A 26,474-nucleotide genomic window follows, 5' to 3' on the forward strand; every position below is an offset into this window, starting at 1 on the left:
CCTCTCTAAATGTTTAGCATTCACCTGTCTGGACTAGCAGGCTTCCCTGGTGGCTCAGCGGTTAAGAATCTGACTGCCATGCAGGTGGTGTGGGTTTGATCCCTGAGTTGGGAAGATCTCCTGGAAGAGGAAATGGCAACCCACTCTGGCTACAGTTCATGGGGTCACAAAAGAGTAGGGTGCGACTTAGCGACTAAATAGCAACAGTCGGGAATAGCATCTCCCTAGAGCAGTGGAGTATGAATCCCTGTTTATAGCAGTTTCCTTTTGCTGCTGTGACAAATTACCACAAATTTAGTGGCTTAGAACAGCACCAATTTATTATTTTGCAGTTCTGGAGGTCAGAAGTCTGAAAATTGGTCTTCTGGGCTAAATCAGGGGGTCAGCAGGTCTGTGTTTCTCCTTGAGGCCTTTTTCCAGCCTAAAGAGACTGTCCACATGGTCCCTTCCCAGCAAAGGCATCACTCCAGTCTGTTTCTTCATCCCACCTCCTCTCATTCTGACTCTCCTATATATCTCTCACAAGGACCCTTGTGATTACATTAGATGCAGTGGGGGTACTCTGGGATAGTCTTATCATCTCAAAATCGTTAATCACATCTGAAAGTGCCCTTTGTCACGAAAGTGGCATATTCACAGGTTCCAGAGATTAGGAATGCGGATTTACCTGGAGAGCCATTATTCAGCCTGCCACACTGTTAAATGCTGGAAAGATTATTACTAATTTTCCTCCCCCTTTACATGGAAATGTTATTGTTTCTAGCATATGGGAAAGCTAAATAAAAGTAAGGCAAATCATATATGAACCTTATACAACTTCCCTGAACAAATAACTCAAGAAAAAGAGAACTTGAACTATTTAGGGGCCACCTTTAAGATTTCCCAGGTGGCACTAGTGGTAAAGAACCCGCCTGCCAGTGCAGGAGACGTAAGAGATGCAGGTTCCATCCCTGGGTCAGGAAGATCCCCTGGAGGAGGACATGGCAATCCACTCCAGTGTTCTTGTCTGGAGAATCCCATGGACAGAGGAGCCTGGCAAGCTACAGTCCGTGGGGTCAGAAAGAGTCGGACACACTGAGCAATTTTCTCTTCACTTAAGATTGAAGGTTAGGAAAGGAAATTAGCAAAGTAATTCATCTGTTTTGGTTTGTTTTCTATTACCCTGTAATTTAATCTAATAAAATGGAAGCATTAATTGTTTTTGCCCATTGTGGCTGTGAACATTTAAAGAAGGGATGTAATATCCAAGAAATTCAGTAGTAATTCAGTCTCAAAATTTTAAAATTTTTTTGCTTTACTTCTCCCCTCCCACATGATTAAAGTGTAGCCTTCAAGTAAGATAACATGCCCACTTATTATAGTTATATTGCATTTAAAAGCTACCCATTGAAAGCTTATTTGCAATTATTCTGCTCAGTATTTACTCTCAGCCTAAAGGAAACAGGGACATTTATTTATCTTGAATTTGTGGTGAGTTAACAGAGAATCCTATTTGCTAATGCAGTTATAACCAGAGATGGCATTTGCCCCATTTTATGGATGTGGCAGCTGAAGCTAGAGAGGTTAAGTAAGCCCTGGAGCATGAAGATCTGGTTGGTTCTGGTACCTTTGCTTGTAGAGGTGCTGCTGCTTTACATGTAACACTTTCTATTAGGAAAATACTCTTTTTCATAATTTTATAATTGAAACGTTTGGATATTGGATTTCCTGATTAACATACAGTACTTCTAGCAATTAATTTTCTGCATTTGAGGAAGGGAAATCTCTGCCTTTGCGACTCTGATCTGCTTTTAAATAGACTATATTTGGATTTGAGCTTCAGAAATTTATCAGTGCTTTCATCCCCACTTTCTTATTTTCCACATATTAGACTCCGTCCTTCTTCTTGTAGCTTATAGGCTAAGGCTGGATTTACAATACCAGAAGAAGGGCTTTGCTGATGATCCGGTGGCTAAGGCTCTGCGCTCCCAATGCGGGTGGCCTGGGTTCAATCCCTGGTCAGTGAACTAGATCCCATATGCTGCAACTGAGTTTTCAAATGCTGCAACTAAAAATCCTGTATGCCACAATGAAGATCAAAGGTGCAGCGTGGCTGGATTAAGATCAAACCCGGCGTGGCCAAATTAAGAAATTTTAAAAAATATATCAGAAAACTGGGAAGTGGTTGTTTCTGTATCTGAAAGGAAGAGTTGGCTAACCCTCATCACAGTGCCCTCTCCACTCTGGGCAGCTCAGGGGTGGTTTATCCAAGGCTGTATGGAGTATCCATCCATTCAGTGGTTGCACTGGGACCCTGCTCTTATTGAAATGGGCAGTGAAATTGAAGTTTTATTCTATAAATAAAATTCCAAGCTGGGCTCAGAACATTCCACGAGTTGTCTCTGGCAAAAATTCAAATGGTGTTTAAAGTTAGAAGAAAGTCCAGAATAAAAGAGATGTCATGGTGACCCAAGGTAGCTCTATCCAATTCTATTTTAAAACATTCAGAAGCACTGAGCACTTGTTTTCTTCTGTCTCAGGACATCGTCTGAGTTCTGTGATCATCAAGACAAGCATGATCTGAATTTTCCTCTTTTTCTCATGGCTGAGGCATCTTACTAGTCACAGACTATTTATTTTAACAATAAGAACAACTTGTATTTTCATAGCAATTTAATAGTGTCTAATAAATTTTCCCTTAATCTATGTCATTATCTCTAGTCCTTTTCTGCTTGTTCTATTCTGCAAAAACTTCTTTCTTCCTTTGCTTCTCTAGGGTCAGTTAGAGAAAAGGTAACCTGCTCCTGGCCAAAGGTATTTGCTTATCCTGGCCAAAGCAGAAGGAGTGTAAAGAAGAAATAACTGCTGACATAGAGACTGACGAAGAAAATTAAATTAGGTAATCTCTAGCACTTCATTCAATTCAAGAATATATTTATTTTCCATTTCATAATGTGGAATACTGTTATTCATAATGTAGAATAGCCCATCATGTTGTATTATATTAATAATATTTCATTTAATCATTACCCTATACTGAGTCCTTTAGATGTCCAGTTTTTAACTATTATAAATAATACTTGATAAACAACTAGGTGCTTAAAGCATTTCCTTCCATCAGATTATTTTTGAATGACAGGTGCTTAGAAGTAGAATAATCAAGTGTTATTAGACTAGAATATGTCAAACACTTCTAGTTCTTGGAAATACATTGCAAACTTCTTGGGGTTTAAGCTCATATAACTCATATTAATATGAAGATTATTTCATTCAGTTTAAATATCTTTTTCACTATCTGAGTTTCTGTATTCAGAAGGGAAAGTGGAGACACTGACATAAAGTAGGATACTCTAGGATAATCCCGGGTGAATCAGTTGCAATGTTCCTAACTTGTACCCCTCTCTAGAGTAAACTGCTTCACTGCCACTATTAATCTCTGTTACCATCTTGAAGTGTTTCCTGAAATGGTAACAAACAAAATTTTAGTATAATAAAGTAAAAGTGGGTATAAATTACATCAAAATTATGCATACATATTAGGATGTCTGTTGCAAGGAGTGAAAAAATACTGTATTTGGTTATGGGATTATTGTTAATACCTCTTACGTGCTGCTTTAAAGCTAAGTCAATATATGTTTTTATAGCAGGAAGAAATTTACATTTATTCTACCAAGTGACAACATGTAAAGTCTGAAACTGAGTTAGTTTTAGAAAAGGTTCTTCTGTGCATTACTTATATATTTCCACATGATTGGTGCTTTGGGGCAGCATCATTGCCAGCAGACCTAGGGAGCTGGTGTCTCTCTACTCATCCTGAGCTAAAATTATTATGAGTGGGCCTTAAAATACCAGTTGTTCCCACCCACAAACCTGGCCTTGCCTTTGCTAGGATATCTTTATTTATCCCTTGAGGTTATCTTCAGCATTACCTCCTTTGGGGATTATTTTTGGAACCTAGTTCTGGGTGTTCTCTGTAGCCAGAGCACACTATGCCTTCTTTATCATTGCATGTGGCTAATTGGTTTACATACGCTATGAGTTTATTGGAAGAAAGGACCGTCTTTTGTCTCTAAATCTTCAGTATCTTACAATACTTCTAACACATAGCAGATCCTCAGTGAAGAACTTTCTAGAGAACATTCCCTGCAAGGCTCATGTGAGTATCTGTTTGGTAAGTGTCTACTTACCATTAATATAGAATGAATACAGCAGGTTATCAAACCTGGATGCCATTATTCATTCAAATGCTATTTATTCATTGTTTAAGAAATATATGCATCTGATTCCTGTTATGATCTAGACTTCTTAAACGCTAGATACATGATAGTGAATGATATAAAAACCCTGCCTTCAAGGTGCTGGCACTCTAGACAGGTCACGAGGCATGCATATATATTACTGTTGTAACTTGATCTCCTAGATTCTTAACTCTGATTCACTTCAGGACACTATGAGCACATACGAGTACACACTGTAGTTCATCCTCACTCCAGATTCTCTATCCTTAGGATCCTGAACTCTGAAAGTATATTCCCTGACCACAGAGTCAAGTCCTCCATCTCCTCATCCTTTCTGAATATTCAGTTTACCTAATCACTTACTCCAGGTCCTTCACTCCTTCATATCTCCCAGGCCATCTGCTCTTCGTTCATCTCCCCACTGAGCCAAGACCTCAGAGTCAGCTATTTGAATCATTCTCAGCACTGCTTTAGAATCTCATACCTCAGTTAATTTTATTATCCTCTGGGATTCTGTCAGCTTTGCTTTAGTAAATCATAAAGCCATACTGAGAAGGAAGACTCATTCTTTCTAATCTTGGGCAGGTTAATGTGACACTCTTCTCCTCCTCTCACCAGCCTCCTCCCCTGATGCTTCCTTTTCCTCTAAAAATGCAATCCTCAAAACCTCTGATTTCAATGTATGTTAGTCGCTCAGTTGTGTCTGACTCTTTGCTACCCATGGACTGTAGCTCACCAGGCTCCTCTGTCCCAGGAATTCTCCAGGCAAGAATACTGGAGTGGATAGCCATTTCCAGATCCAGGAGATCTTCCCAACCCAAGGATTGAAGCCAGGTCTCTCACATTGCAGGCAGATTCTTTATTATCTGAGCCACCAGGGAAGCTTAATGAAACAAATAAAATCAAGGTGCAAAATTACATGTTCAGTGTTATTTCTATTTTGTGGAATTCACATAGGCATATAAACTGAAGAACAGCTAAAAATAAATACATAAAAATCTTTATCAATGTTGCCTTTAAGTGGTAGCATTTTTTAATTTTTTCCTATGCATTTTTGTCCTTTCCAAAAATTCTGAAAAGAACACCTAATTCTTTAAAAATCACTAAAAACACCATTATCAAGGAAGGAAAAGGTAAAAGATTATGTGAATAAAAGGGTAGGTGGAAACAGAAAAAAATAATCTATCTCTTGATGTTTGGTGAGGGCCTCAGCCTCCGCATTCCCCAGCGTCCTGTGAATAGTGGTTGTTAATGAAAACTGCTTTGCCAGGACCAAGGATAAAAAGCCAAGCTAATTTTTAGAAGAGAGCAGAGAGACCATATGCCATCCCTGAGTAATATGGCTGAACTCAGAACGGATCATTTTCACATCTCTTTTGAAAGAGTGATATCAGTGTCTTGGCTGATTCAGGGAGGAGAATTTATTAGACATCTGCATGTCTAATAACTTCATAAGGCAAAGTGAGATAATTATTTGAACTATCCTTTATTAATACCTTTTCACAGTATTTAGCAGTTTCTCTGAACCTTGAGGAATAGCAGCATGAAAAATGTAAGTTCCTTTTAGAATAAAGATTCAGTGCAGAAGCAAAATAGGTCATAATATTCAAAGTTGTTGCTGGTGCATAGTGATGCTAGTAGCTCCTGGTAGTGATTGAGGACTTCGCACTTCAGAAAACTGCCTCCCAGAGTTCCATTGGGCCACAGCCACTCTCAGTGAATAGATTCTGTTGAGTGAAGGGTGTAATTGCAGCCTGTACTGGAGAAAAGTGGATGTTACTGTGTCAGTGCCAAGTCAGCTCACACTTAGTCAGCATGCAGAGGGAGATTCACAAGTGATGTTCTCTGTGTTCTGAGGGGCTTTGCCAATTAAGCTTTCCAGCTTGCCGAGGTTATAATGATAGGCCTTGAGATGAGAAAAAAATGATAATCTCAGTGGATTTATTACATAGTGGTCCTGTGCTCTGCATCTGTGACTTCTACCCCATTTGCATTTGAATGCGTGTTTTTGCAATTCTGATGCCAAAGAGAGGATATTGGCAATATTTGGGGCAGAGAAGATATACTCAGTGTCTCTCTCAGCAAGAGGAAAAAAGATCTGAGACATCTCAGAGCTTGTTCACTAATGGCCTTCCCAGTTTTGACTGTATCTGTTTCCATCGCATCGTCTGCCTGTCGGTTTATTCCCTTTGTCTTTTAGGGACAATGCCAACTGTTGTCACAGAAAAGGATTCACGGGAGTCATGACCATTTGGAGGACTGTGGGCAGAGATAGGGAAGTATAAAATAGTGGATGACTCACTTTTCAGGATAGAGCCTACGTATAAAGTCATACTTGCCACTTCCTTTTTAGGATTTTAATCACTTGTCACATGGCATCTAATATACCAGGACGCAAATGCTCCATTGTGAACCATGTGTGTCTTGGGAATGAGTTGGTGTCCCAAAAAACAAATATATGTCAGGATTTGAGTGTAACTCACTTCTCCTTCCCACAGCAGCACTGCTCACCCTTCCTCACATCACACTGTCTCAGGGGTCATTTGTCTGGAGTCAGGGCAGGTACAAAGGAGACTCCTGGTAAATGTGTGAGTAGAAACAGGACATATTGGAAGTGCGAAGGTTGGAGTCAGATATAGATTTCAAGTTCATTGTTACCATCAGCTAGCTGGATGATCTTGGGCAAATTACATCATCCTTCTAGGACTCTTATTTCCTTACCTGTAAAATAGGGATAACAGGACCTATTGGATTATGGGAGAATTGGATGAGATAATTCCTGGAAAGAATCAGTCAATCAATAAATGGTGGTGGCTTCATTGGTGGTGGTGGTGGTTGTTCACAATAAAAATAATGATCATTTAATTTAAGATTAGTGTTGAAGAAAATTCCCGTGTAAGAAAACACGTTGAACTATAAAGTTACACACAGGCAGTCTGGAGACTGTTACCTGTGGATGTCTTTGTTTCCAAGTTGGCACCACTTGTGAAGCCCTACCGTTTAAAAATCCTTAGCCAGGTCTTCCCTGGCTGTCCAGTGATTAAGACTCCACGCTTGCAATGCAGGGGGCTCTGGTGAGATTCCTGGTCAGGGAACTAAGATTCCACGTGCCAAGAAAGCAAGCCACAGTTCTCCTTGTCCTTCTGGACATTTTCTATCTGTAAGGGTTGAATGTGAATATAAGTTTAAAATATGAAAAAGAGATGTTTAAACATTAGAAACATTTATTTGAATCAGAATCTATAAGTTCATGACAGATGAGCTTTAAAAAATATGGAATTAGAATAGGATATGTGTTTGGACCCCAATAAACAGTGAACTCTGGAAGTTGGTGATAGACAGGGAGGCCTGGCAGGCTGCAGTTCACGGGGTCGCAAAGAATCGGACACGACTGAGCGACTGAACTGAGCTGAAACAGCAAATTTGCACTGTTTGAGATGATCACGCTGAGCCCAATTCCTTACATAGTTCATCTTTTATCAAGGGCCTTAGTAGAAGAGCAGTGTAAATAAATCAGAAAATATTTATTAATATTTTAAAGAAGAATTAACATTCTAGGATAAAAATAGTAAAGAAAAAAAAAAAGGAAGATATTCACTCATATTTTCTACCATCCTAAACCTCCAGCCTCTTCACTCTTCCAGATTCTCTGGTATTCTGTATGGTCTATAACTGTAGGCATTTTGACTACAATGTAAATGTTACTCCTAGTCCTTTCTTGCTGACCTTTTATATGATCTTTGGGGAGTCTAAGTAGTTAGATGAAGCTATGATGTTGGAGGAGGGGAGCACAAATGAAACAGTTTTCACTTAGACAACCCTAATACTCCCTCCTGAGGGTTAGAGTTTGAGAGAGGCAGGCTTGAGGAGGGGAAAGTTAAAAGGAAATTGGAGGGGCCTAAGGAGCAGTTGATGTTGACTCAGGTTGAGGGGAGCAAAATTAAAGCCCTGCTCACCCTCTTCAGTTTCCTGCTTTGCAGTCTTTGTCATGTTTTCTTACATATTCATACCCATCCTTCAAGGCCTAAATTCAGTATTTTCGGTTTTCTGTAGATTTCCTAGACCCCCTCTCCCCATCAGAACAAAATTGATTATATCTCATTTATGTTCTGAAATCTCTGTTATAAATCTCATTGTTCTAATAAGTATCTTTTTGAATCCTGTCTGCCACCTAGTAGACAGCTCTGAGCATCTTGATTTCAGGGCATTTCTTTTTCATTGTGATATTTTTGGTGCTTGTTATACAAGTAACTTCTCAGTAAATGTTTATGAAAAGGAATGAAAAACTCTAAAAATAGCATCCAAGGCCCAGTTTTTTGCTCTAAATACTGGTATGGCTGATTGCTTTTCCTCCTCCTGAATTTTCCATTATGATAAGAAAGCCATATAAGAGGAAGTTTGAAAGACAGAAAATGCCTCTGGGAGAAGGTCTTTGTCCCTCAGCTTAGAGATGTTAAGGAAGAGTGGTGATGCATGACGAAGTAAGGGGACCAGACTGTGTGGCTAAGTGTATGTGGGAGCCTTGGGGAAGAAGCCTGAAAAAATAGCCACCTCTGTGGCAGTTTGAACACTCTTATGGGAAGAAATGGGCTACCCTGGTGGCTCAGATGGTAAACAATCTGCCTGCAGTGTGGGGAGACCCCAGTTCGATACTTGGGTCAGGAAGATCCCTGGAGAATGAAACAGCAAGCCACTTCCGTATTCTTGCCTAGAGAATTTCATAGACAGAGGAGCCTGGCAGGCTACAGTCCATGGGGCCACAAAGAGCAACTAACACTTTCACTTTTCATGGGAAGAAATAGCCCTAAGATAATTGTCTTAATAGAAGAAGAAAGCATTGAGGTCTAGACAGACAACGGATATAGTTGGGGTGGTTTTGGTTTGGGATATTAATATTTCACACTGTTCAAAGACTTGTTGGAAACTTACTTTGTGATGGTGAAGTTGTATGATTACCACCTTGCCATTGCTCGTGAATAATATGGTCCATTAACACAGTTAGCTGCTTTCCTCAGTCCATAAATTAAACAGACCAAAATACAAGGCAATAACACCAAATATATATGCAGTTTGCAAAGAACGATCTGTGGCTGCCTTATAGAGAATATTTTTGTGCAGACTCTGCCATGGTGTTACCCTTTGCTAAGGAAGAATCCAAGTTTGTACCCCTCCCCACAGTGTTACAAGAGACCAGACTAGTGGACCAGTGGCTCACATCTTGGAATAGCCATTTTTAAGAAACACAAAATTGAGTGTTGTGGATATTTCTGATATAATTGAGACTAGCACACTCAGAAAACTACTGGAAGAAATCACCAGAGCAGTCTGACAGCATCAGAGTATCAGCATGTAGCAGATGTCTGTGACAACCTAGAGGGGTGGGACAGGGTGGGAAGGAGGCTCAGGAGGGAGGGGACATGTGTACACCTATGGCTGATTAATGTTGAGATATGGCAGAAACCAACACAATATTGTAAAGCAATTCAGTTCAGTTCAGTTCAGTCGCTCAGTCGTGTTCGACTCTTGCAACCCCATGAACCGCAGTACGCCAGGCCTCCCTGTCGATCACCAACTCCTGGAGTTTACCGAAACTCATGTCCATTGAGCTGGTGATGCCATCCAACCATCTCATCCTCTGTCGTCCTCTTCTCCTCCTGCCCTTCAATCTTTCCCAGCATCAGGGTCCTTTCAAATGAGTCAGTTCTTCGCCTCAGGTGGCCAAAGTATTGGAGTTTCAGCTTCAACATCAGTCCTTTCAATGAACACCCAGGACTGATCTCCTTTAGGAGGGACTGGTTGGATCTCTTTGAAGTCCAAGGGACTCTCAAGAGTCTTCTCCAACACCACAGTTCAAAAGCATCAATTCTTCGGCACTCAGCTTTCTTTATAGTCCAACTCTCATATTCATATATGACTATTGGAAAAACTATAACATTGACTAGATGGACCTTTGTTGGCAAAGTAATATCTCTGCTTTTTAATATGCTGTCTAGGTTGATCATAACTTTCATTCCAAGGAATGAGCATCTTTTAATTTTCATGGCTGCAGTCACCATCTGCAGTGATTTTGGAGCCCCCCAAAATAAAGTCAGCCACTGTTTCCACTATCTTTCAGTTAAAAATGATTTAATTATAAAAAAAGAGGGAGGGAACATGTGTATACCTGTGGCTGATTCATGCTGATGTATGGCAGAAACCAACACAACATTGTAAAGCAATTATCCTTCACAACATTGTAAAGCAATATTTATTAAAATAAATGAATCTTTTTAAAAAATAACAAATAAATAGTTTTCTTTTTTTTTTTAGAAGAAAGGATGTTGTAGATGGCTCTGAGTGGACCAGTTATGTCCTGATCATCTTCAACCTAATCACTCTGGAAAACTGTAGGAAAGGCTGTTCCTATGGGATATTGAATGTTGATGTATTGCTTGAGTCCAGTATTTTCATAGCTACTTACCAGCAAGTCAAGAAAATGTGAATAATACATCATGTAGAAATTAAGTGGGTGAGTAGCTGGTAGGTGGGTTATACTTGGAAAATGTTTGGTTCTTCATATTGAGCAGGAAGGTGCCTTGGCAAAAATTAGTAAGTGTGATTTTAATGAAATTGGTATCAGTTCAGTTTAGTCACTCAGTCATGTCTGACTCTTTGTGACCCCATGGACTGCAGCATGCCAGGCTCCTTGTCCATCACCAACTCCCAGAGTTTACCCAAACTCATGTCCACTGAGCTGGTGATGCCATCCAACCATCTCATCCTCTGTCATCCCCTTCTCCTTCTGCCTTCAATCTTTCCCAGAATCAGGGTCTTTTCTAATGATCAGCTCTTGCATCAGGTGGCCAAAGTATTGAAGTTTCAGCTTCAGCATCAGTCCTTCCAATGAATATTCAGGACTGATTTCCTTTAGGATGGACTGGTTTGATCTCTTTGCAGTCCAAGGGACTCTTAAGAGTCTTCTTCAACACCACAGTTCAAAAGCATCAGTTCTTCGGCACTCAGCTTTCTTTATAGTCCATCTATACTATACTATCAGAGAAGGCAATGGCACCCCACTCCAGTAATCTTGCCTGGAAAATCCCATGGACGGAGGAGCCTGGTAGGCTGCAGTCCTTGGGGTTGCTAAGGGTCGGACACGACTGAGCGACTTCACTTCACTTTTCACTTTCATGCATTGGAGAAGGAAATGGCAACCTACTCCAGTGTTCTTGCCTGGAGAATCCCAGGGATGGGGGAGCCTGGTGGGCTACTGTCTGTGGGGTCACACAGAGTCGGACACGACTGAAGCAACTTAGCAGCAGCAGCATACTATACTGTCCTCTCACATCCATACATGACCACTGGAAAAAGCATAGCCTCAACTAGACGGACCTTTGTTGGCAAAGTAATGTCTCTGTTTTTTAATATGCTATCTAGGTTGCTCATAACTTTCCTTCCAACGAGTAAGTGTCTTTTAATTTCATGTCTGCAGTCACCATCTGCAGTGATTTTGGAGCCCCCCAAAAGTAAAGTCTGCCACTGTTTCCACTGTTTCCCCATCTATTTGCCATGAAATGATGGGACCAGATGCCATGATCTTAGTTTTCTGAAATTGGTATCACTGATTAACAAATTGGCAAGGTAGTGGGCAAAAAGATAAGGCTCGCTGAGGGAAAGTTTGGTTCATTTATACATGAAAAGCATATAAGGTAAAACATGTAGGTAACAAGTAAGATAAAAATATCTTTGGGAAAGATTATACATGTACATCTCTGCAGGAGAGCTGTACGTGCCCTCGTGAAATACATGCTTGCTGACCATGAGTCATTCATGGACTGATGTTTAAAAAAAAAGAAATTAGAAATACTTGAATTTGGGAAACTAGGACAAGGGCATTCAATTTTTTTCTGGACTTAAGTAATATAGAGAAAAATTTACCAACATATGTTACTGCTACGTGGGTGGCTGGCAGGGCCTGACTTGGAGTTTGTCTCTACTATACCCCACTTCTCTTTGCACTTTGGTTTATCAGCTATTTTCACAAATTGCAATCCTCTTGACACATACCTTGTGTTTCTTAACCATGTGCCCCTTCTCTGGGGGAGCATCAAATTCCTTCCCAAGCTTTTGGAGCAGCTGAGTGAGCCCCACTCTGTGGCAATATGAGAGGGAACTTGAGCTGTTAATAGAGTTGAAGTGATTAAAAAAAAAATCTCCAGAGACTACAGAAAGCCCATTAACTCAGTACTCATCCAGAGTGACCTCTCTACCCTTCTGGTTATTGCTTCATATAAGACAGGCAGTCAGCTCAGGGGTGAGTGTGGGATGGGGGAGAAGGTGAAGTAGCTTGTGGCATCCATATGCATCACCTTGTTGTCACTTGCTCCTGATCTATAATGTGGAATCTTCAGAGCAAGGAGAATTGAATGAGATCATGTCTGGAAAGTTTCCCCATCCTTAGAAAGTATTAAAATGAGTTTTAATGCTACTAGTGTCTATTAGAATAGAATTGTGTAATTACTGAAGGAACCTTAGAAGTTCATGTATTTCTTTCACAAATATTTAAGGAAGCTGAAGCCCAGAGGTAAAAGTGACCTGTAAGCCCCTTAGTAGCTTTTTGTTGTTGTTCTGTCGTTAAGTCGTGTCCCAACTCTTTGCAACACAACTTAGCGATGGAAAGTGAAGTGAAGTTGCTCAGTCATATCTGACTCTTAGCGACCCCATGGACTGCAGCCTACCAGGCTCCTCCATCCATGGGATTTTCCAGGCAAGAGTACTGGAGTGGGGTGCCATTGCCTTCTCTGAACACAACAGCAAAAAGCTACATAGGTAGCTCAAGACAGTGTCTTAAAGCAGAAGTGAAAGTTTTGTCTGCATTTGATCTATGCTAGAGTGACAGCCTCAGAGATCTATAAGGAGCCAAGCCAGTATCATAAATGAGCACGGGAGCTGGAATTACAAGAACAGGGAGTGACAGGGACTGTGGCAAACTGGAGAACATGTCTCTTCTGTTTAAAGGCGGCAGGTTATCCCTCTATGTGGGAAGGCAGGCCCAGTATTGCCAAGCCAGACCCATTCACTTTGCAAGAGACGTTAGGAATGGGTCAACCTTGTGTTGACCAAATGAAGCATGTTGGATGGGCTGAATTTGGCCTGAGGAATGACCTTGCTCCTGATGGCAGAAGTGGTTACCCAGGTCTGTGGGCTGAACATAAAGGAATCCATCCAAGCATGAGTAGCAGCAACTAAGTATTTTTTTTCTCCACAAATTTTTCAAGACATTATTCTGGCTGATAGTTTCAAAATCCTTCCCTTACTTTTTCTCAACAGAGGGAAATCCACAAGTAGTAGTTCATCTCTTTCATTTTTCACTCTCAGGGAAAATTTGTAATGCGAAGTGGAGAAGGGAAAGGGGCAGAGGGCCTGGAAGAACCACAAGCCAGTGACCTGCTTTTGAATAATAAAGAATTGCCAGGTGGTCTGTGTAATCTGGTGTGCTCTGCCTGGTACTTTTACGTCCATCTGGAACTTAGCAAAGTGAAGATTTATGCCAAGATTCAGCCCTGAGGCAGAGAAGGAAGAAGAACAACAGTTTCTAAATAAATGACAGGCTCTCTTCCACCTCCCTGTGAATGTCTCCTGATTTTTTAAAAAGAGAAGCTTTCTAAATCTCCAGCTATAGAATTATTTTTAGGACAACTAACTGGGTGTACCCGAGGGTTTAAGGAGTAAGCTAAATGTTGAAAGCATCTCTTTGTAGGATTATTGCAACTGCCTCTCTGTTTCTTGCCTTTCCCACCCAGTCTGTTGTCAAAACAGTAGCCAGCCCTTTTAAAACTTCCATCACTCAGTTCATCTTTTTTTGATGCACTAGACTCCAGTGGCTGAATTCCTTTCAGGGTCCAGAAGGGCATTGTATAATAATCTGCCCCCTGCCCGGCCTTCCTATTACCTCCCTGACCTCACCTCCTGCTACTCACTCAGCCCAGCCACACCGGTCTCCTTGTTGTTCCAGAAATGCTCCGTCATGCTTCCTCTGAAGAGCCTTTGCCCTTGATGTTCTCTGCTTGGAAGACTCTTTGCCCCAACACCCACATCATTGCTTCTCAGAGACACTTAGCCTACTGAAAATTGCAACCCCCTCCTCTTCCCCATCCCTCCAGCATTGCCTACTGCTACTCCCTACCTTTTTATAGTACCTGTCCCCAATTTTTTATAGTACCTGTCCCCAACTGTTACTATACATTTTGCTTTTTAATTTCCTTTTATATAAGTTCCATGAGTGCAGGTGTTTTGGTCTGTTTTTTCACTGCTACATTCGTAGACCTTAAAACCAGTGCCTAAAATCATAGTAAGTGCTTGACAAGCATTTGTTGAATACATTTTGAGGTTTTTTTTCCCTTCTCTTCTAGGGAGTGGTCTTCACTGTGCTGGACAGATATAGATCTTGCTACCGCATTGTAGTGTTTTTAACATTTCCATTAGTAGACTTTTGTTTGTTTCTCAAGTTTTCTGGATCAGTTTTACTTCCTAAGCATATGGATTTTTTTTTGCTTCTCTGCATTTCTACTATCTTTTCCTTTCGTTAAAACTATCACAGCTTCTTGTTTTCTCCATCTTCTTTTGTTCCTTCTACACAATGCCACTCAGCAGTCAGAATGATCTAAAGTCTAAATTTGATCAATTACCATTCATTTCCTCATTTAAACTCCTTCAGTGGTTTTCCATTGCCCTGCACATAAATCTCACATGCTCACGCCATCCCTCAAGGCCCTGCATGGTCTGGTTGCAGCCCTGGCTTTCTCTGTTCCTCTAACAGGCCAGGTTCCTCCCTGACTCAGGGTCCTTGCTTTTCCCTCATGATGGAATACTCTTCTGTTTCAATTTTTCATCTGGCTGGCATTCTCTTCATCTCAGTTTAAATGTTCTTTTCTCTGAATCTCTCTACTAGTTAAGTTACTCGGCATATCCCTTCAGAGCACTTGCCGCAATAGTAATTCAGTGCCTGTGGAATTGTTTGTCCAGTGGCTGTCTCTGCACATCCTCAGTAGGGTGGGGCATGTTTTTGTATTTCCAGCACTTAACCCTGACCCTGATACATAGTACTATAACAGCTTAATGATTGCTTGTGGGAAAATAAATAAAAACAGATGTCTTGACACTGAGGAATCGAACACTGTGTGGGATGTTACTTCATTAATGAATGATGTGCTTCTCTTCACAGAGATTATTTTGCAGAAGATGATGGGGAGATGGTACCCCGAACAAGTCATGCAGCAGGTAAGGAGATCATGGATCTTTCTTTGCTATACTCTTGGTCTCCTGCTTATCACAAATCTCTTAAATTTTAGATCCCATCATCATGGCTATATCTTCAGACTTTTTTTGAAATTGAAAATTTGCACAGACCACTGTAGTATATAATACATCACCTTCGCAGCACAGTGCAGTAACTCGTAACTGAAATGCTTTGAACTCTTCATACTGTTAGCAATTCTGTAATTGCAAGTTAAAGTCACTTGTAAAATGATTAAAATAGATGCTTCCACTAGAATGAAATCTCGAATATACCATTAAAATGGGTATAATAATGGTGTCAACCTCATAAGTGAGATTAGAAAAGCTCTTCAAGGATTTCCCTGGTGGTGCAATGGTTAAGAATCCTCCCTGCAAAATATTGTATGGCATCCCTTATATGTGGAATCTGAAAAGAAATGATACAAATGAATTTACTTTCAAAACTGAAAGAGATTCACAGACTTAGAGAAGAAACTTACAATTGCTGGAGGGGAAAGAATGGGGAGAAGGGATAGTTAGGGAATTTGGGATGGACAGGTACATACTGCTGTATTTAAAATGGATAACAAGGACCTACTGTATAGTATGGGGAACTCTGCTCAATATTATGTGGCAACTTGAATCGGAGGGGAGTTTGGGGGAGAATGGATATACATGTATATGTATGGCTGAATCCTTTTGTTGTTCACCTTAGACTACCACAACACTGTTAATTGGCTATACCCCAATACAGAATAAAAAGTTTAAGTTAAAAAAAATATTTTAAATCCTCTTGGCAATGTAAGGGACGGGGGTTTGACCCCTGGTTGAGGGTAAGATCCCATGTGCCTCAGAGCGACTAAGCGCGGGAGAGTCGGAGTCTGTGCCCCACAGTGAAAGATCCAGATGACACAAGGAAGAATCTGCATGCCGCAACTTAGACCTGACTTGCAGCCAAATAAATAAATAAACATTAAAAAAAGAAAAGCTCTTAGTACAGAGCTTGTCAAGGAATAAACACCTGTAAATATTATTATTAATGTGTACATAATAATATATTATTCCTGCATTAAAATTAGCTAGAGGTCTGCCTAAATTACAAAACCAAAGTGAAAATAATTCTCTTTTGGGGGCTATTTTTCACAAAAACTTTCAGTCACTTGGCGTTTTACCTACTTTGCTAAGTGATTTGCCTTTTCATACCAGCCTTGAAGCGCAGATGGCTCATATGCACCCTGCAGAAAAAACTTCTTGATTTGAATGTGTTAAGGACTTGGAATCATTTAAAATTAGCATTTTAATTGTGTATGTAAAATCCATAAGTTCTAAAGGTCTACCGTACTCATTTTGAGCATGAAGATCCTCCGATTTGAGGTAAAAATTGAAAGACTAGGGCAAAAGTGGAAGGGTAAAGAAGAAATTGTCTATTATAAGCAAGGTATTCAGTTGGCTACTTTTATTGTTTCATTTAATCCATATGAAAGCTCTATGAGGTAAACATTATTATTCCTATTTTTACAGAGGCAATGGCGCTCAGCAAAATTAAAAGATTTGCCTAAATTCTCATAATTAGCTGGTGGTCAGGATTCATATGCAATCTTTTTTTTTTTAAACATTTTTGTTGTGTCTAGATCTAGTCTTTGAAGTCTCTTCTCTTTCTATCATATTCTATGAATCTAACTGTAATACATTGCTCTGTTTTATCAAATTTTATTTCATTTAATCACCTTATTTAATTTCATGTAAATGTGTAAGAAGTAATTTTTTCTAATTTATTTTAATTGAACATTTGCATTTACTTAAAAATATCAAGTTTTCAACAAAACAGGTGCACCATTATTATTATTACTATTATTATTAATTTGCAATCACAGTGTGATAAACAATTAACATTACAACAATTACTTTGTACAAACTGAATCAAACATGACTTAAGGTGGGAAAAAACCAAACTCTTATCTGTAACTTTCTGTCTTATGTACCAATAAAACCTGCTTTAAATTTCTGTGCTAGTTTAAACCTTGCTACTCTACCAGGCAAGGTTATAGGCTGTTGAAAGATACCATTAAGAACAGGGCCACCTAAAGACACACTTGATAATATATTATTTTTACAGAAATGAAAAGATACTGTACAGTGTCCAGTTTAAAACCAAACCATATAGCCTTATATTTCCTTTTTTAAAAAATCAGTGAGCTCAATAGATGCAGAGAAGGCCTTTGACAAAATTCAACATCCATTTATGATAAAAACTCTCCAGAAAGCAGGAATAGAAGGAACATATCTCAACATAATAAAAGCTATCTATGACAAACCCACAGCAAACATTATCCTCAATGGTGAAAAATTGAAAGCATTTCCCCTAAAGTCAGGAACAAGACAAGGGTGTCCACTTTCACCGCTACTATTCAACATAGTTCTGGAAGTTTTGGCCACAGCAATCAGAGCAGAAAAAGAAATAAAAGGAATCCAAATTGGAAAAGAAGAAGTAAAACTCTCACTGTTTGCAGATGACATGATCCTCTACATGGAAAACCCTAAAGACTCCACCAGAAAATTACTAGAGCTCATCAATGAATATAGTAAAGTTGCAGGATATAAAATCAACACACAGAAATCCCTTGCATTCCTATACACGAATAATGAGAAAGTAGAAAAAGAAATTAAGGAAACAATTCCATTCACCATTGCAACGAAAAGAATAAAATACTTAGGAATATATCTACCTAAAGAAACTAAAGACCTATATATAGAAAACTATAAAACACTGATGAAAGAAATCAAAGAGGACACTAATAGATGGAGAAATATACCATGTTCATGGATTGGAAGAATCAATATAGTGAAAATGAGTATACTACCCAAAGCAATTTACAAATTCAATGCAATCCCTATCAAGCTACCAGCCACATTTTTCACAGAACTAGAACAAATAACTTCAAGATTTGTATGGAAATACAAAAAACCTCGAATAGCCAAAGCAATCTTGAGAAAGAAGAATGGAACTGGAGGAATCAACTTGCCTGACTTCAGGCTCTACTACAAAGCCACAGTCATCAAGACAGTATGGTACTGGCACAAAGACAGACATATAGATCAATGGAACAAAATAGAAAGCCCAGAGATAAATCCACACACATATGGACACCTTATCTTTGACAAAGGAGGCAAGAATATACAATGGAGTAAAGACAATCTCTTTAACAAGTGGTGCTGGGAAAACTGGTCAACCACTTGTAAAAGAATGAAACTAGATCACTTCCTAACACCGCACACAAAAATAAACTCAAAATGGATTAAAGATCTAAATGTAAGATCAGAAACTATAAAACTCCTAGAGGAGAACATAGGCAAAACACTCTCAGACATAAATCACAGCAGGATCCTCTATGATCCACCTCCTAGAATGCTGGAAATAAAAGCAACAATAAACAAATGGGATCTAATTAAAATTAAAAGCTTCTGCACAACAAAGGAAAATATAAGCAAGGTGAAAAGACAGCCTTCTGAATGGGAGAAAATAATAGCAAATGAAGCAACTGACAAACAACTAATCTCAAAAATATACAAGCAACTTCTGCAGCTCAACTCCAGAAAAATAAATGACCCAATCAAAAAATGGGCCAAAGAACTAAATAGACATTTCTCCAAAGAAGACATACGGATGGCTAACAAACACATGAAAAGATGCTCAACATCACTCATTATTAGAGAAATGCAAATCAAAACCACAATGAGGTACCACTTCACACCAGTCAGAATGGCTGCGATCCAAAAATCTGCAAGCAATAAATGCTGGAGAGGGTGTGGAGAAAAGGGAACCCTCCTACACTGTTGGTGGGAATGCAAACTAGTACAGCCACTATGGAGAACAGTGTGGAGATTCCTTAAAAAATTGCAAATAGAACTACCTTATGACCCAGCAATCCCACTTCTGGGCATACACACCGAGGAAACCAGAATGGAAAGAGACACATGTACCCCAATGTTCATCGCAGCACTGTTTATAATAGCCAGGACATGGAAACAACCTAGATGTCCATCAGCAGATGAATGGATAAGAAAGCTGTGGTACATATACACAATGGAGTATTACTCAGCCGTTAAAAAGAATTCATTTGAATCAGTTCTGATGAGATGGATGAAACTGGAGCCGATTATACAGAGTGAAGTAAGCCAGAAAGACAAACACCAATACAGTATACTAACACATATATATGGAATTTAGGAAGATGGCAATGACGACCCTGTATGCAAGACAGGGAAAGAGACACAGATGTGTATAACGGACTTTTGGACTCAGAGGGAGAGGGAGAGGGTGGGATGATTTGGGAGAATGACATTCTAACATGTATACTATCATGTGAATTGAATCGCCAGTCTATGTCTGACGCAGGATGCAGCATGCTTGGGGCTGGTGCATGGGGATGACCCAGAAAGATGTTATGGGGAGGGAGGTGGGAGGGGGGTTCATGTTTGGGAATGCATGTAAGAATTAAAGATTTTAAAATTTAAAAAAAAAAATAAATAAATAAATAAATAAAAAAAAATCAGTGAGGTAATGAGTAGTTATGAGTAGTTAAATACTTCTAAACCAGAAAATAAAACTGCACTGGAACCACCCTATTTATCATCATTATTTTCTTCTTCATCTTTCCCTTCATTGTCATCTTCCTGATAATTTTGTATTCTTTTTACTTCTTTTTTAAAAACAGAGAATTCCCTTTTCTTAAATTAAAAAAAAAAATTCTGAGAAGTTGATTGAAGTATCTGGGGACATTTTCTTGCATTCCTTCTAGCAAGTTTGCAGAAAGAGAAAGCGGGAAGAAGGGAGGGAAGCATGTCCTCTCCCATCCCCGAGGTTGCCTTTTCTTTCTATTGATGGTTTCCTTTGCGAACAGAAGCCTTTTAGTTTAATGTAGTCCTACTTGGTTTTTTGTTTTGTTTTTGGTGCCCATGCATACATGGTCCATTAATTTTCAACAAAAGAGACAAGAATGTACAAGGGAGGAAGGAAGGAAAGAGAAAAGGAAAAGGGGGGGGGGGAAGAAAGGAAAGAAAAAGAGCATATGGTGGCATTATTGCCTCTTGGCCCCTTCAGATGGCCTTTGTCCACATGTCTGTGTGTAGCTAACTGTCTCTCAGTGGGCCTGGAGTCGCCCACAGCCCATTTCACTGTCACTTGCACTGACAGTGTCTGTAGAGCTCAGTGTGTTGTGATGTCTGCCATTCTTTCTGATTAAATAAGTTCAGTAATAAAGGCTCACTTCTTCTTACTGTCAGTCAAGAAAAGATGTGTTTTTATATGTCTTCGACCTGAGTCTAACCCCAAGCCTGCCTTAGTTGGAGGTCATCTGTGTACTATGCTTGAAGGAAGCCCTGATTTCTTATTCCCCACAGTGTTACTTCTCCAAGGCAGGCATAGGGTTGGTAGCAGCTTAGCCTTCATGAACTTCTCCCAGGGGAGTGCTTACACTGGTTAATGGAAAGATTGTGTCTCTGTCTCTTTGCCTGTTTTTCCCTTTCAGGCCTGTTATAGTCCCCTTTGCTGCTAAAATAACATGATGTTAGCATGCTGTTAGAAAGGTTGAACGGAAGGGACGTGATATTGATTCTGCCACTTTTTAGCAGTGTGCATGCATTCTTGAGTGCTAAGTTGCTTCAGTCATGTCCAACTCTGTGCAACTCTATGGACTGTAGCCTGCCAGGGTCCAATGTCCATGGGATTCTCCAGGCAAGAGTACTGGAGTGGGTTGCCATGCCCTCCTCCAGGGGATCTTTCCTACACAGGGATCGAACCTGCATGTCTTACGTCTCCTGCATTGGCAGGCAGGTTCTTCACCACTTAGTGCCACCCTGGGAAGCCCTTTTAGTAGTATTGGGAAAATTTTGGTATTGGGAAAATTTCCTGAAGCTTTATTTACTCATTAGTAAAATGGATGTAATAATCACATCAGTCTATTTCAGTCTGTTTCACTGGTTGCAATAACTTTTTATTTATTTATTTATTTATGGCTGTGAGGTGTGTGGGATCTTAGTTCCCAGACCAGGGATCAAACCTGGGCCCCCTGCAGAGAAAGCAGAGTCCTAACCACTGGACAACCAGGAAATTCTCAGCAGTTATTTATAAATGAAATAATTCATATGAAACTATTTTGTAACACCTGTTACAGTGTCAGTTGTTACATTTGTTATTATTCCTATACTATAATCTGAAAGATTCTCTATAAAGAGATTTGTAGAAATACTTCTTAGCTAGTAGCTTGATTTTTTTTTTTCAAATAAAGCTATTTCAGTTACTGTTGGTTTCACATGACACACCACTCTAAAACTTAGTGGCTTCAAACAGGGGTCAGCAAACTGTCACCCATGGGTCCAATTGCCAGTATTTGTAAATAAAGTTTTATCACAACACGGTCATGCTCATTCTCTATCATATTCTCTGCATCTGCTTTGAGCTACCAGGGCAGAGTTAAGTAGTTGTGACAGAGATCATGCCCGTGAGCCTAAAGTATTTACTATCTGGCCCTGTAAGAAAAAGTTTGCCCACTCATGGCTTAAAACAACAATGATATATTATTTCTCACAATCCTGGATGTTGGGAAACTGAGCATTTCTTCTGTTAGTCTTACTTGAATTACTCAAACAGCTGCCATCCTCTGATAGCTTGTATGGGACTGACGGTCTGAGACACCTTTTCTCAGGTGGCTGGCAGTGGTGATTGGCATCCTCATTCCCCTAGGACTTGGCCTTTATCCCCCAGGAAGGTAATCTGGGATTTTTCCCAGCATTGTGGTTGTGGGGTTCTAAGAAGGCAAGAACAGAAATGCAAAGCCTCTCAAGGCCCAATCTGTGGAATTCATCCCAAAGTGGCATTTTCATCACCATCTCTAGGTCAAAGCAAGTTACTCAGCCAACCCAGATTCAAGTGTGAGGGAAGCAGACTCCACTTTCTGATGGCAGGAGCAGGAACATCACATTATAAAGGTGCATGGACATAAACCAGTGGGCTGCGCTCGGGACCACTGTTAATAAGATCTACTGTAGGCTACTTCACATGAACTGCTTCTGTGTGGCCTAGAATTGGTTCGTATTTTGCAGAAACCAAATTCTGCTGGAACATGAAGTTTGGAATGTTCATAATGCCACTATTAGATAAAATTTTCTGTTGTTCTGTTTCACTGGCAGCTTTTCTTACTGACACCAAAGATCGAGGCCCTCCTGTGCAGTCACAGACCTGGAGAAGTGGTGACAAGATCCCCTTTGGGCATTCCTTGAGAGCATTTGAAAGACCTCTTCAGGTGCAAACCCAGGCTCTTCGAGACTTTGAGAAGGTAAGTCACATGGGTAGGTAATCATTATTCCAGTTAGAGGGCATATGGGGATAGTGATATCTTATAATAATATGACCAATAGTTTAGCTTGGATTATGAGTATTCTTTCCTCTTCATGGGTCACAGCTTTGTCTTTGGCAAAAGGGCTTGCATAACTCAAAGATGCTATGAGCCATGCCATACAGGGCCATCTAAGACAGAAGGGTCATAGCAAAGAGGTCTGACAAAATGTGATGTGCTGGAGGATGGAATGGCAAGCCACTCCAGTATTCTTGCTTGGAGAACCCTACGAACAGTATGAAAAGGCAAAAAGATATAACACTGGAAGTTAAGTCCCCCAGATCAGAGGGTATCCAATATACTACTGGGGAAGAGTGGAGGGCAATTACTAATAGCTCCAGAAAGAAGGAAGTGGCTGGGCCAAAGCAGAAACGACGCCCAGTTGTGGATGTGTCTGGTGGTGAAAGTAAAGTCTGATGCTATAAAGAACATCTGAACCTGGATTACATAGGAACCTGGAATGTTAGGTCCATGAATCAAGGTAAATTGGACGTGTTTAAGCAGGAGATGGCAAGAGGGAACATTGACATCTTAGCAATCAGTGGACTGAAATGGACGGGAATGGGTAAATTTAATTCAGGTGACCATTTTATCTGTTACTGTGGGCAAGAATCTCTTAGAAGAAATGGAATAGCCCTCATAATCAACAAAGGAGTCTGAAATGCAGTACTTGGGTGCAATCTCAAAAATGACAGAATGATCTCGGTTTGTTTCCAAGGCAAACCATTGAAGATCACAGTAATCCAAGTCTCTGTCCCATCCACTAATGATGAAGTCAAACAGTTCTATGAAGACCAACAAGACCCTATGGAACTAACACTAAAAAAAAAAAAAAAATGTCCTTTTCATTACAGGGGGTTGGAATGCAAAAGTAGGACGTCAAGTGACACCTGGAGTAACTGGCAAGTTTAGCCTTGGAGTACAAAATGAAGGAGGGCAAAGGCTAACAGAGTTTTGCCAAGAGAACACACTAGTCATAGAAAATACCCCCTTCCAACAACAAAAGAGACAACTGTATACATGGACATCACCAGATAGTCAGTACTGAAATCAGATCGATTATGTTCTTTGCAGTTGAAGATGGTGATGCTCTAAACAGTCAGCAAAAACAAGACTAGGAGATGACTGTGGCTCAGATCATGAGCTCCTTATTGCAAAATTCAGGCTTAAATTGAAGAAACTAGAGAAACCACTAGGCTATCAGGTATGACCTAAATCAAATCCCTTATGATTATACAGTGGAGGTAACAAATAGATTAAAGGGATTAGATCTGACAGAGTGCCGGAAGAACTATGGATGGAGGTTTGTAACATTGTATAGGAGGCAGTGATCAAAACCATCTCAAAGAAGAAGTAATGCAAGAAGGCAAAGTGGTTGTCTGAGGAAGTCTTACAGATAGCTGAGGAAAGAAGAGAAGCAAAAGGCAAAGGAGAAAAGCAAAGATATACCCAACTGAATGCAGAGTTCCAGAGAATAGCAAGGAGAGATACAAAAGCCTTCTAAAATGAACAATTAAAGAAATAGAGGAAAGCAATAGAGTGAGAAAGACTATACATCTCTTCAATAAAACTGGAGATATCAGGGGAATATTTCATGCAAGGATGGGCATAGTAAAGGACAGAAACAGTAAGAACCTAACAGAAGAAGAAGAGATTAAGAAGAGGTAGCAAGAATACACAGAAGAACTGTACAAGAAAGGTTTTAATGACTCAGATAACCACGATGGTGTGGTCACTCACCTAGAGCTGGACATCTTACAGTGTGAAGTCAAGTGGGCCTTAGGAAGCACTACTGTGAACAAAGCTAGTGGAGGCGATGGAATTCCAGCTGAGCTATTTAAAATCCTAAGAGTTGATGCTGTGTAAGTGCTGCACCCAATTATGTTAGCAAATTTGGAAAACTCAGCAATGGCCATAGGACTGGAAAAGGTCAGTCTTCTTTCCAGTCCCAAAGAAGGACAGTGTCAAAGATTATTCTAACTACTGTACAACTGTACTAATTCACATGCTAGCAAGGTTATACTCAAGTCCTTCAAGCTAGGCTTCAACAGTATGTGAATCAAGAACTTCCAGATGTACAAGCTGGGCTTAGAAAAGGCAGAGGAACCACAGATCAAATTGCCAACATTTATCATAGGGAAAGCAACGGAATTCCAGAAGAACATCTACTTCTGCTTCATTGTCTATGCTAAAGACTTTGACTTTTGTGTTGAACACAACTAAACTGTGGAAATTTCTTAAAGAGGTGGGAATACCAGAACACCTTACTTACTACCATGGACTGGTTCAAAATTGGGAGAGGAGTATGTCAACACTGTATATTGTCATTCTGCTTTTTCAGTTTATATGCAGAGTATATACATCATGACAAATGCTGGGCTGGATGAATCACAGGCTGGAATCAAGATTGCTGGGAGAAATATCAACAACCTCAGATATGCAGATGATACCACTTTAATGGCAGAAAGTAAAGAGGAACTAATGAGCCTATTGATGAGGGTGAAAGAGGATACTGAAAAAGCTGGCTTGAAACTCAACATTTAAAAAACTAAGATCATGGCATCTGGTCCCATCATTTCATAACAAATAGATGAGGGAAAAGTGGAAGCAGTGACAGATTTTATTTTCTTGGGCTCCAGAATCACTGTGGATGGTGACTGCAGCCATGAAATTCAAAGATGCTTGCTCCTTGGAAGAAAATCTATGGCAAACCTAGACAGCATATTAAAAAAGCAGAGACATCACTGTGCCAACAAACGTGTGTGTAGTCAAAACTGTGGTTCTTCCAGTAGTCATGTACAGATGTGAATGTTGGAACATAAAGAAGTCTGAGACCTGAAGAATTGATGCATTTGAATTGTGGTGCTGGAGAAGACTTTTGAGAGTCCTTTGGACAGCAAGGGCATCAAACCAGTCAATCTTAAAGGAAACCAACCCTGAATATTGGAAGGACTGATGCTGAAACTGAAGCTCAAATAATTTGGTTTCTGATTTGAAGAGCTGAGTCATTGGAAAAGACCCTGATGCTGAGAAGGATTGAAGGCAGAAAGAGAAGGGGGCAAAGGATGAGATGGTTAAATAGCATCACCGATTCAATGGTCAGGAATTTGAGCAAATTCCAGGAGATAGTGGACAGAGGATCCTAGAATGCTGCAGTCCATGGGCTGTCAAAGAATTGGACATGACTTAGCGACTGAACAACAATGGAATGAGTATTCTTATCATAACGGTGTCTCTTTTAAGAGCATTTATCCCAATAATCTTACGCACTGTTAACTATGTACTGAGCACTGTGGTTCATGAGCTATCACCTGTACCACTGATTCTGTCTTATCATTTTTATCCCTGGATTACTTCTCAGATAAATTTAGGGAGTTTAAATGGCACCCTGAGAATCTGTAGCTTGGCTGTACTGAACCCAGGAGATCTAGTCAATTGGTTAGCATTACATTCTCTGTTGCTGGCTTGGAGCACTCTGGGTATCTGAATACTGTTTGCACCATGAGTTGGCTCAACCACAGCTGTTGGCTTCTCAACAAGAATCTGGCATTGTTGCTTGAAACTCCTGATTTAAGTCTTGAAGTGCTCTGCATCTTGATAGGGTTAT

General features: G+C 40.0%; 1 protein-coding gene across 7 annotated transcripts in view; it reads left to right on the forward strand.

Moving 5' to 3' along the window:
- Positions 1-26,474, forward strand: part of PDE4DIP (phosphodiesterase 4D interacting protein) — a 250,860-nt gene that overhangs the window by 44,939 nt on the left and 179,447 nt on the right. For all 7 annotated transcript variants that reach the window (XM_069602460.1, XM_069602428.1, XM_069602469.1 and 4 more), the window contains exons 2-3: positions 15,421-15,476; positions 22,662-22,807. In XM_069602460.1, coding sequence (XP_069458561.1) covers positions 15,421-15,476; positions 22,662-22,807 — 202 coding nt within the window. The remainder of the gene's footprint in view (positions 1-15,420; positions 15,477-22,661; positions 22,808-26,474) is intronic.

The sequence above is a fragment of the Ovis canadensis genome, chromosome 1 (assembly GCF_042477335.2).
Source record: "Ovis canadensis isolate MfBH-ARS-UI-01 breed Bighorn chromosome 1, ARS-UI_OviCan_v2, whole genome shotgun sequence".
Lineage (NCBI taxonomy): Eukaryota > Metazoa > Chordata > Mammalia > Artiodactyla > Bovidae > Ovis > Ovis canadensis.